General features: G+C 50.7%; 1 protein-coding gene across 1 annotated transcript; it reads right to left on the bottom strand.

The window, feature by feature from the left end:
- Positions 1-3,236: 3,236 nt before the first annotated feature.
- On the bottom strand, positions 3,237-11,557 carry NCR1 (natural cytotoxicity triggering receptor 1). The gene is made up of 7 exons (XM_035285376.3): positions 11,477-11,557; positions 11,360-11,395; positions 10,889-11,173; positions 9,240-9,515; positions 8,961-9,008; positions 7,388-7,435; positions 3,237-6,653 (listed from the first exon to the last, which is right to left on the bottom strand). The coding sequence occupies exons 1-7, from the start codon at positions 11,508-11,510 to the stop codon at positions 6,472-6,474; spliced, it is 909 nt and encodes a 302-aa protein (XP_035141267.3). The 5' UTR covers positions 11,511-11,557; the 3' UTR covers positions 3,237-6,471.
- Positions 11,558-11,907: the final 350 nt, after the last annotated feature.

The following is an 11,907-nucleotide window of genomic DNA, read 5'->3' as shown; positions in this document are numbered from 1 at the left end:
CTACACACTGGGGTCTATTGGGGGGACTAGGGGAGGGACAGCGCGGGGGGGGGTGCTGGGGAGGGATAGCATGGGGAGAAATGCCAAATGTGGGTGAAGGGGAGGAAGGCAGCAAAACACACTGCCATGTGTGTACCTGTGCAACTATCTTGCATGTTCTGCAATGTACCCCAAAACCTAAAATGCAATTAAAAAAAAAAAAAAAAAAGATTGCCGTCTGCAAGCGCCGCCAAGAGCCTCCTCCAGGAACTGCAGCCACTGGCGCCTGGATGATGGGCTTCCGGGGCTCCAAAAGTGCGAGAAAATAAAAATTTATTTTCTTTTTCTTTCTTTTTTTTTTTTTTTTTGAGACAGAGTTCCGCTCTTGTTACCCAGGCTGGAGTGCAATGGCGCGATCTCGGCTCATCGCAACCTCCGCCTCCTGGGTTCAGGCAATTCTCCTGCCTCAGCCTCCTGAGTAGCTGGGATTACAGGCACCATGCCCAGCTAATTTTCTGTATTTTTAGTAGAGACGGGGTTTCACGGTGTTGACCAGGATGGTCTCGATCTCTTGACCTCGTGATCCACCCGCCTCGGCCTCCCAAAGTGCTGGGATTACAGGCTTGAGCCACCGCGCCCGGCCCGAGAGAATAAATTTCTGTTGTTTAAGCCGCCCAGTATTTCGTTATCGCAACCTGAGCTGACTAAGACAATCCCGCGCAATACAGGACTGTCTGGCTCCAGAAACCACAGCGCTGAGGATGGGAAACCTTGTTAATTATAAGAAGACAACCTTGCCGGGCGCGGTGGCTCAAGCCTGTAATCCCAGCACTTAGGCCGAGGTGGGTGGATCATTTGCGGTTGGGAGTTCGAGACCAGCCTGACCAACATGGAGGAACCCCATTACTACTAAAAATACAAAATTAGCTCAGTGTGGTGTCACTGCCTGTAATCCCAGCTACTCGGGAGGCTGAAGCAGGAGAATTGCTTGAACCCAGGAGGCAGAGGTGTGGTGCGCTGAGACTGTGCCATTGCAATCCAGCCTGGGCTACAAGTTCGAAATTCCATCTAAAAAAAAAATTTACCCGGGAGTGGTGGGGCATGCCTGTAATCCCAGTTACTTGGGAGGTTGAGGCAGGAGAATCACTTGAACTGGGGCGGTAGGTTTCAGTGAGCCGAAATCGAGTCACTGCTCTCCAGCCTGGGCAACAGAGCAAGACTCTGTCTCAAAAAAAAAAAAAAAAAAAAAAAAAAAGGAAACATATGTCCACAGAGTAGCTTGCACATGAATGTTTATAGCAGTTTATAACAACACACCTGAATGCCAGGACTTTGGGAGGCTTAGGCAAGAGCGTCACTTGAACCCAGGAGTTTGACGCCAGCCTGGGCAACATGGTGAGACTCTGTCTCTAACTGAGAAAAAAAAGAAGAAGTTGGGCGCGTTGGCTCAGGCCTGTAATCCCAGCACTTTGGGAGGCCGAGGCAGGAGGATCACAAGGTCAGGAGTTCGAGACCAGCCTGACCAACCTGGTGAAACCCTGTCTCTTCTAAAAATACAAAAATTAGCCGGGCATGGTAGCAGGAACCTGTAATCCCAGTTACTAAGGAGGCTGAGGCAGGAGAGTCGCTTGAACCCAGGAGGTGGAGGCTGCAGCGAGCCAAGATCGTTCCACTACACTCTAGCCTGGGCGACAGAGTAAGACTGTCTCAAAAACAATAATAATAAAAAAATAGAAAAAAGAAGAAGAAAGAAGAAGGAGGAAAGGAAGAACAGGAGGAGGAGGGGGAAGACGACAGTGGCAATTCTTCATTGCTTTGGATCTAGCAGTGAATTCTTACATTTGACACCAAAAGCACAAACAACAAAATAAAAATTGGTAATTGTCAACTGATAATTGGACTTTAACAAATTAAAACTTTTATATAAGAAACAAACAAAAAAGAACAAAATCACTAGTGCTCAGAGAAGCAGATGTGGATGCCAGTCTTGGAGCACTGGGAGCCGTGGAGTGGCACGAGAGCCACCAGGCTTGAATCCATAGCCCCTAGACGTCGGCTCTGGTGTTGGAGGCGTCCGTAAGCCTGTGCATGCTGTAACCGTCAGAAGACGACTAGCAGGAAGTGTCCGAGAGAACCAGCGAACTGACTCCTTTGAGGAGGAAGTGGTCAATGTGTCAAATACAAGTGTGGAGGAGCAGTCATCAGAACGGTTGAGCAGGTCACTGTGTGTTCCAGGAAGCTCATTAGCGTTGGTCACACAGACAGCTTCAGAGCAGGTGTGGGGAGAGGGGCCGGTTTCCAGCAGGTGGGGAGCACACGCAACAGGTCAGAACAAAGGCTGCCTGTGTGAGTTATGCCTTAGGGAACGCGGGCCCCCCCCAGAGCCATGGGCCAGTGAGGGCCACTGGGAGTGGGTCTTCTGGCTGGGCGCGGTGGCTCACGCCTGTAATCCCAATTACTCTGGAGGCTGAGGCAGGAGAATCGCTTCAACCTGGGAAGTGGAGGTTGCAGTGAGCTGAGATTGCGCCACTGCACTCCAGGCTGGGTGTGCAGAGTGAGACCCTCTAAAAAAAAAAGAGGAAGGTTGATCTCCTAGAAGTGAGAGTAGGTAGAGGTTCCCCGGGCTGGGGCAGGAGGGGAGTGAGATGTTGGTCAATGGGCAGAAGTGTTCAGTTACAAGATGAGTTAGTTCTGAGGATTTGATACGCAGTATGCAGATTATGGTTAACACGAACGGTTTTTTTTTTTTTTTTTTGAGACAGAGTTTCGCTCTTGTTACCCAGGCTGGAGTGCAATGGCACGATCTCGGCTCGCCACAACCTCCGTCTCCTGGGTTCAGGCAATTCTCCTGCCTCAGCCTCCTGAGTAGCTGGGATTACAGGCACGCGCCACCGTGCCCAGCTAATTTTTTTGTATTTTTAGTAGAGACGGGGTTTCACCATGTTGACCAGGATGGTCTCGATCTCTTGACCTCGTGATCCACCCGCCTGGGCCTCCCAAAGTGCTGGGATTACAGGCATGAGCCACCGCGACCGGCAACACAAACAGGTTTTTTTCTTTTTTTTTTAGAAATGGGGTTTCACCATGTTGGCCAGGCTGGTCTCAAACTCCTGACCTCAGGTGATCAACCCACCTCAACCTCCCAAAGTGCTGGGATTACAGGCGTGAGCCATTTTAAAAATATATGGAGTTTCACTCTTTTACCCAGGCTGGAGTGCAATGGCGCAATCTCGGCTCACTGCAACCTCTGCCTCCCAGGTTCAAGCGATTCTCCTGCCTCAGCCTTTCAAATAGCTAGGACTACAGGTGCCCGCCACCACGCCTGCCTAATTTTTGTATTTTTAGTAGAGACGGGGTTTCACCATGTTGACCAGGATGGTCTCGATCTCTGGACCTCGTGATCCACCCGCCTCGGCCTCCCAAAGTGCTGGGATTGTAGGTGTGAGCCACCGCACCCGGCCTACTTTGCTTATTAAACTTTCACTCCCACGTCGCCCTTGTGTCCCACTCCTTAACCATTTTAGATGTGATACAAAGAACTGCAGGTGATACCTCCCAAGAGTGACTGCTACATTGTGGAGCACGGGTGAGATGGCAACAGCGTGACGCAGAGCCACCTCTCCCTCCCATTCAAAGCTCTGGTTACACCGAGCGCGTTTCACTCCTGTCTTGTGTCTCAGTCTCTACCAGCACCCTCCCCTTCCCTACATCCACACCTTCCTCAAGGTCCCTATCAGATGGCATCTTGCACGGGAAGAGGTTCTAGTATTTCCTCTGTCACAAGCCTGTCATCTGAACAACATGGATGGAAATGGAGCTCATTATGTTAAGTGAAATAAGCCAGGCACAGAAAGACACGCTTCAGGCCAGGGGCGCTGCCTCATGCCTGTAATCTCAGAACTCCAGCACTGTGGGAGGCTGAGATGGGTGCATCACCTGAGGTCAGGAGTTCGAGACCAGCCTGGTTGACATAGTGAAACCCTGTCTCTACTAAAAATACACAAATTAGCCGGGTGTGCTGGCACATGCCTATAATCTCCACTACTGGGGAGGCTGAGGCAGGAGAATCACTTGAGCTCGGGAGGTGGAGGTTGTGGTGAGTTGAGATTGTGCCATTGCGCTCCAGCTTGGGGGCAACAGAGTGAGAGCAAACGTCTCAAAAAAAAGAAAAAGACAAACTTCATTTGTTCTCACTTATTTGTGGGAGCTAAAAATGAACACAACTGAACTCAGGGAGACAGAAAGTAGAATGATGGTTATTGGAGGCTGGGAAGGGTGGTGGGGAAGAGGGGATGATTAATGGGCACAAGAAATAGAATGAATAAGACCTAGTATTTGCTAGCACGACTGAGTGATTACAGTAAAAAATAACCTAACTGAACATTTTAGAAAAACTAAGATTATAATCGCATTATTTGTAACACAAAGGGTACATACTTGAGGTGATGGATACCCCGTGTACCTGACGTGACTATTAGGCATTGCATGCCTCAAAGTATCCCATGTACCTCATAGATATATACACTTACTGTGTACCCACAAAAACTGAAAAAGGCTGGGCACGGTGACTGTAATCCCAGCACTTTGGGAGGCCAAGGTGAGCAGATCACCTGAGGTCAGGAGTTCAAGACCAGCCTGACCAACGTGGAGAAACCCCATCTGTACTAAAAATACAAAATTAGCCAGGTGTGGTGGCTCATGCCTGTAATCCCAGCTACTTGGGAGGTTGAGACAGGAGGATCATTTGAACCTGGGAGGCGGAGGTTGCAGTGAGCAGAGATTGTGCCACTGCACTCCAGCCTGGGCGACACAGCAAAACTCAAAAGAGAATCTCAGAAACAAAACAAAATACAAAACAAAGCAAAGCAAAACAAAACAAAACCTAAAAATATCCCCTGGCATGCTGGCTCGTACCTATAATCCCAGCACTTTGGGGGCCCAAGGCAGGAGAATTGCTTGAGCCCAGGAGTTTGAGTCTACCCTGGGCAACATAGGGAGACCTTATTTCTACAAACAATAATTTAAAAAATAGCTAGGTGTGGTGGCATGTGCTGTAGTCCCAGCTACTCAGCCCAAGGTGGGAGGATCACTTGAGCCCAGGAGGTCGAGGCCACAGTGAACTGTGATCCCACCACTGCACCTCAGCCTAAAAAAGAAAAAGAAGGAACAACAGCAGCAACGGAAGACTGACTCCCCATTTACTGATTCATTTATTTGAGGTCTGCACCCCTGGATAACCGATCCTATCACGGCAGGGGCCATGTTTGCTCTGTGGGCAATGCATTCACCAGAGCCTGGCACATAGGAGGCACTTGTAACAGACACGGGAGGTACTTGTTACAAAACCCTTCACTGTCTAGTTCACGAGAAGTACCAATATTTAGCCTGCCGCACAGTCACATGGAGTCAAGGCTGCATTTTCCAACCACTGTGTCGGGCTGAATTTTTGTATTTTTAGTAGAGACAGGGTTTCACCATGTTGGCCAGGCTGGTCTCAAACTCCTGACCTCAGGTGATCCACCTGCCTTGGCCTCCCAAAGTGCTGGGATTACAGGTGTGAGTCACCGCGCCCAGCAGGATTCACTTACAAAGCTGCTTCTCTGTGACTGGTTGTGGCCGCGATGCCTCCTGAACCATTTGATTCAGACCTATTCTATATTAGTTTTTTTTTGAGACGGAGTTTTCACTCTTGTTACCCAGGCTGGAGTGCAATGGCGTGATCTCGGCTCACTGCAACCTCCGCCTCCTGGGTTCAAGCAATTCTCCTGCCTCAGCCTCCCGAGTAGCTGGGATTACAGGCGTGAGCCACCGCGCCCGGCCGGTTATTAACTATTTTGAATGCTTCCCTGCAGAGAAAGGGAAGAAATAAGGCCCAGAGTAGGAAGAAAATATTTCCAAGGCCGTTCTATTAGAGAAGGAGAGGTCTTTTCAGAAAAGACTAGAGCTGTTAAAAGTATGGTTTGCAGTAAGTTGCACAAACATACTTAGAGCCTAGAAGAGACCATAGGATTTGTCTACAAAAGAAATTTAGTGGCCAGGGGTGGTGGCTCACGCCTGTAATCCCAGCACTTTGTGAGGCCGAGGCGGATCATGAGGTCGGGAGATCGAGACCATCCTGGCTAGTGCGGTGAAACCCCGTCTCTATTAAAAATACAAAAAATTAGCTAGGTGTGGTGGTGCGTACATGTAATCCCAGCTACTCAGGAGGCTGAGGCAGGAGAATCACTCGAACCTGGGAGGCGGAGGTTTCAGTGAGCTGAGATCGCGCCACTGCACTCCAGCCTGGATGACAGAGCCAGACTCTGCCTCAGGAAAAAAATTACGAAGAAATTTAGCTTGTTTCTCCCACCTCCTGTGTCATCTGGGATGGTCTGACAAATGGAATGGCATTGTCCCTTGTTTCCTGCAGTGACTCCCTCCTCCGTGGGTTCAACACAGGCTCAACACCGGCTTTCAGTTCCACCCACGGCTGCCGCATCTCTCGGGCGTTCTTCAGAGAGTCTTTGTGTTCAAGCTTCTCCTGCATTGCCCAGTGGAAGTTCTGCTGGCTCGCCCTCTGGTCCTCTTCCTGCTGAGCCAGTCTTCAACCAGGAGCCACACCAGAGCCACCAGGACCAGGAAGGCCAGGCCCACCCGAAGGAGATTCTGGGCAGTGTGGTCCCAGAGGGCAAGCTCTGTGGGCAGGAGAACAGGGTGATTGCTGACAGGGACCCAAGGACACCCTCTGTTTTATTCTTTTTTGAGACAGAGCCTTGATCTTGTTGCCCAGGCTGGAGTACAACAGTGCGATCTTCAGCTCCCTGCAACCTCCACCTCTCGTCTCAGCCTCCCGAGTAGCTGGGACTTCAGGTGAGCGCCACCACACCTGGCTAATTTTTGTATTTTTTTTTTTTGAGACGGAATCTCACTCTGTCGCTCAGGCTGGAGTGCAGTGGCTCGATCTCGGCTCACTGCAACCTCTGCCTCCGGGTTCAAGTGATTCTTCTGCCTCAGCCTCCCAAGTAGCTGGGATTACAGGCACGTGCCACCATACCCGGCTAATTTTTGTATTTTTAGTAGAAACGGTGTTTCACTATGTTGGTCAGGATGGTCTCGATCTCTTGACCTCGTGATCTGCCCGATTCAGCCTCCCAAAGTGCTGGGATTACAGGCTTGAGCCACCATGCCCAACCCATTTTTGTATTTTTGCTAGAGATGGGGTTTCCCCACATTGGCCAGGCTGGTCTCAAACTCCTGACCTCAGATGATCTGCCTGCCTTGGCCTCCCAGTGTGCTGGGATTACAGGCGTGGGCTACCGCACCTGGCCAAGGACACCCTCCTGTTTCACTGATCCCCATCTCCTTCCCTGCTCGGGACTCTCCACCCAGCTCCTTCCTTTACAGCCCTCGGCCCCAGGTGTCCACTTACCTTTCTGGAGCCCCGTCTCTGTGGATAAAAGGTAGGTGTCCCCAGAGTCTGCCAACAATAAGGGAAGTAAAGAAAAGGGGATGGTGTTGGCCTCCTCCACCCCAGCGCTCCTTCCCTTGGGTATACCCAATGACCTTCTTCAAGGTCCCACCCGCCCTGCAGGTCCCAGAGCTTCATCCAGCAGGTACAGTGGAAGGGTCCGCAGATGGACAAGCCTGAGGAGGGAGTCCACTCTAGCACTCATGAGTGTGTGTCTTTGCAACGGTCACGTCTTCTACATTTCTTTTTCTTTTTCTTTCTTTTTTTTTTTTTTTTGAGACACAGTTTCACTCTTGTCGCCCAGGCTGGTGTGCAATGGCACAATCTCAGCTCACTGCAATCTCTGCCTCCCGAGTTCAAGTGATTCTCCTGCTTCAGCCCAGAGTAGCTGTAATTACAGGCATGCACCACCATGCCCAGCTAATTTTTGTATTTTTAGTAGAGACAGGGGTTTCCCTGTGTTGGCCAGGCTGGTCTCAAACTCCCGACCTCAAGTGATGTGCCCGCCTCTACCTTCCGAAGCGCGGGGATTACAGGTGTGAGCCACCACGCCCAGCCCAGGTCTTCTACCTAAGCCTCATTTTCCTCATTAAGTCAGCATCACTCCTCTCCTCACACATAGTCAAATTCAAAGTCTCACTGTTTTTCTCAGCGTCCTGACCACGCAGCCCCAGCCCAATCCCCATCCCATCCCCACCGTCATCTTCCAGACGTCATTTCCAACCCTCCTGGCCTCACTGCTGTTCTTTTGACACCCTGGTCATCTTCCTGCCTCAGGGCACAGGCAGAGGCCGTTTCCTCTCTCCGACCCTCCTTTCTCCTGAGGGCCACACGACAAACTCACGTCCGAAGGCGTTTGCTCGGATGTCTCCTTCTCTGTGAGGCCGATCTGGACAGCCCATTTAATGGTGCTGCCTGCCCTCCCAAACACTTTAAGTCTGTTCTTCTTTGTCTTTGTCCTTCCATAGCCCCATTTCCTCCTGTGTGCTGTCCTGACATCGACCCCCAGTCTGTCTCCTCCTCCTAGAATCTAAGTGCCACGAAGCCAAGATATTTGCCTGGTTGACTGTTAAACTGTAGTTCACTGTGTGTACCATGCACTCGATGAATATATATATGTGTGTATACACACACACATACACACACACACACGTATATATATAGTGATGGAGTCTTGTTCTGTCACCGAGGATGGAGTGAGGTAGTACGATTTTGGCTCATGCAACCTCTGCCTCCCTGGTTTAAGCGCTTCTCCTGCCTCAGCCTCCAGAGTAGCTGGGATTACAGGTGTCCATTACCACACCTGACTAATTTTTGTATTTTTAGTAGAGACAGCGTTTCACTATGTTGGCCAGGCTGGTCTCAAACTCCTGACCTCAATGTGATGCACCCATCTCGGCCTCCCAGCGTGCTGGGATTATAGGAGTGAGCCACCATGCTCAGCCTCGATGAATATTTTGAATGAATGCCCCGTTTTTAGTGTCATTGGGAGCCTCTGATTCCTCCTCTGAGCTTGGAAGGACCAGTTACTCACCAGGAGAGGTGGGGTCTGTAGGTGCCAGGCTGGTATTCTCTGTGTCACCTGGAAAAGGAGATGAAGAACGTAAGGAAGGCTTTTGAGTTTCCCCTGGTCTGACCATTTCTTTCTCTGCACCCTCTTCCTTCCTGTTTCTGGTGATCTTCCTCACACCACCACCTGGGCCCCCAGGAAGCCGACGTCCCTTTGATACCCTCCCCATCACGATCTGGAGATCCCTTAGGGCTCCAGGTACGACATGGCAGCGGGAGGTGTGGGAACCGGGGCTCTCCTCACCTGTGACCAGGAGCTTCACTGGCTCACTGGGGAAAGACCACGCATGGTTGTTGTAGGAGCCAAAACATCGGTATGTCCCTCTGTGGGATGTGGTCACAGAGCCCAAGGGGAATTCGGCCTGGACCTTCCCGTATCCGCGCCGTACGCTGGATCTTCCCTCCTTGAGCAGAAAGAAGGTGCTTGTTGCAGTCCCCAGACGGCAATGGAAGGTCACCTTCTCGCCCGAGATCACTTCCGGTCCGGGATGAACTGAGAGGGTGGGCGTGTCATACATTCCTACGAGAGAAGGCGGGGTCCCCGCACCAGAAACTCAGTGATGAGCAGCCAGCTGTTTTAGAAAAATTATTATTATTTTGGTCAAATTATTTTAGAAGATTTACCATCTAAGCCATTTTTAAATGTATTTATCTGTTTGAGAGATGGCATCTCACTCTGTTGCTCAGGCTGGAGTGCAGTGGCGTGATCTCAGCTCAGTGCAACCTCCGCCTGCCGGGTTCAAGTGTTTCTCCTGCCTCAGCCTCCTGAGTGGCTGGGACGACAGGTGCCTGCCACCACGCCTAACTAAATTTTGTATTTTTAGTAGAGACAGGGTTTCACCATCTTGAGCAGGCTGGGCTTGATCGCTTGAGGTCATGATCCGCCCGCCTTGGCCTCCCAAAGTGTTGGAATTACAGGTATGAGCCACCATGCCCAGCCTAAACAATTTTTTAAAAACGACAGGGTTTGGCTGGGCATGGTGGCTCACGCCTGTAATCCAAGCACTCTGGAGGCCGAGGTGGGTGGGTCACCTGAGGTCGGGAGTTCAAAACCAGCCTGACCAACATGGCAAAACCCCATCTTTTTCGATTTAAGAATTTAAAAAAAATAGAAAGAAGTTAATAAAAGTATTTTAATATATAAAAAAATTTAAAAATGGTAGGGTTTATACCTAATACTGTATCACTTGATATAAAAACAAAAAAAAAAGAAAAAGAAACAAAAAAAATAATGATACAGGGTCTTGCTCTGTCGCTCAGGCTGGAGCGCCATGGCACTATCTTGGCTCACTGAAGCCTCGACCTCCTGGGTCAGGAGTTCGAGACCAGCCTGGCTGACATGGTGAAATCCCATCCCTACTAAAAATGCAAAAATTAGCCAGACATGGTGGCAGGTGCCTGTAGTCCCAACTACTTGGGAGACCGAGGCAGGATAATTGCTTGAATCCAGGAGGTAGAGGTGGCAGTGAGCTGAGATTGCACCACTGCACTCCAGCCTGGGGAGCAGAGCAAGACTGTCTGAAAAAAAAAAAGCCAAAATATATTTTTTTAAACCCATCACCTGTGATGGATGAGGAAAGCAAGGCCTAAGCCACTGCGCCTGGCCCACAGGCGATGCTGTTGAGGACATTTGTCAGTCACCCTCCTGCACACAAATATCTATCTCAGAATCTGTTTCTTGGAGAACTTGACCGAGGACACATCTGCTGCTAGGACATAGAGACGCTGTCTGCAGACAAGCCCTTGTAGGCAGGGACGTGATGAGTACATCCGTCCACCCAACCTCCTTCCGAGAGAAGCAGCGTCTGAGTGGGGCTTGGAAGAGTTAATAGATGAGGCTCCATCCCGGCGGTAGACTGAGCTGACTCTCCAGTTACGGAGCGGGACACTTACCTGTTACCACCAGATCCAGTGAGTCGCTAGGTTCTGACCAGAGCTCCCCAACCCGATAGAAGCAGCTGTATCGCCCGGCCGTGCGGGACGTCATGGCCGGGATGTGAAACTCTACTTTGTTAATGCGCTCAGGGGGTTTTGGTCTCTCCACGGCAGAAAGACTTCCTTCAAAATGCAGCTGGTATTCAACAGCCCCATAATTTCCCTGGCAAGAGATGGTCGCCGGCTTTTCCTTTGGAACCATGAAACTGGGCTTGGCCCAGATGGAGGGTTTTGGGAGAGTCTCTGGAAGGGAATCAGATGCTGGAGTCCCAGCTGAGCCCACCTTCCCACCCTAGGCTCCACCCAGCTGCTGGCCCTAAGTCCTCCTGGGAAGCCCGCACCCTGTCCCCTCTTCCCAGTTGTATTTGGGTGGAGGGTGCTTGGCCTGAACCCGTAAGAGTGACCCTAAGCTTTGAAGGAAGGACTCACGCTGCTGGGTGCTGATCCTCTGGCTCAGACACAGCCCTGCAAGATGGGAATAATGAGACCTATTGCTTCCCAGGCACACCCTGATTCCATTCCCCATCCATCCGGGCAAGAACTCACCGAGGCAGAGCAGGGCAGGGAGTGTGGAAGGCATCGCTCAGATTCTGCTGGCAGTGGGGTAGTGACTGAGCCCAGTGTGCCAGGGAGATGCAGAGGAAGTGGTAGATGAGGCCAACCCTCATTACCATGTGGCTTTCACGTTGACTTTTCTCATAAGAACTTCACAATTCCCCTCCACCTCTGACCGTGAGCCTACAGAAAGGCCATGGTCTCTATGACACAGCTGTGGTCTAGCCAGCTCCCCTGACCACTTTCTGCTCAGCCTGAAATACATTTCTGGGTCAACTTCTCTTTCTCTCTTTTTTAAAAATTTCTCTGCCCCGCCCCCTTTTTCTTTCTTTCTTTTTTTTTTTTAAGAGATGGAGTTTCGCCACGTTGGACAGGCTGGTTTCGAACTCCTGACCTCAAGTGATCCACCTGCCTTGGCCTCC

This window comes from Callithrix jacchus, chromosome 22, assembly GCF_049354715.1.
Source record: "Callithrix jacchus isolate 240 chromosome 22, calJac240_pri, whole genome shotgun sequence".
Taxonomy (NCBI): Eukaryota; Metazoa; Chordata; class Mammalia; order Primates; family Cebidae; genus Callithrix; species Callithrix jacchus.
This window is presented reverse-complemented; position numbering and strand designations above follow the sequence as displayed.

Coding starts and splice junctions, on each gene's coding strand:
- NCR1 (XM_035285376.3), bottom strand. CDS start 11,510: ATGCCTTCCACACTCCCTGCCCTGCTCTGCCTCG. Junction 9,516..10,888: donor ACTGGATCTGGTGGTAACAG/GTAAGTGTCCCG, acceptor CTTCTCTCGTAG/GAATGTATGACACGCCCACC. Junction 6,654..7,387: donor AGAGACGGGGCTCCAGAAAG/GTAAGTGGACAC, acceptor TCCTGCCCACAG/AGCTTGCCCTCTGGGACCAC.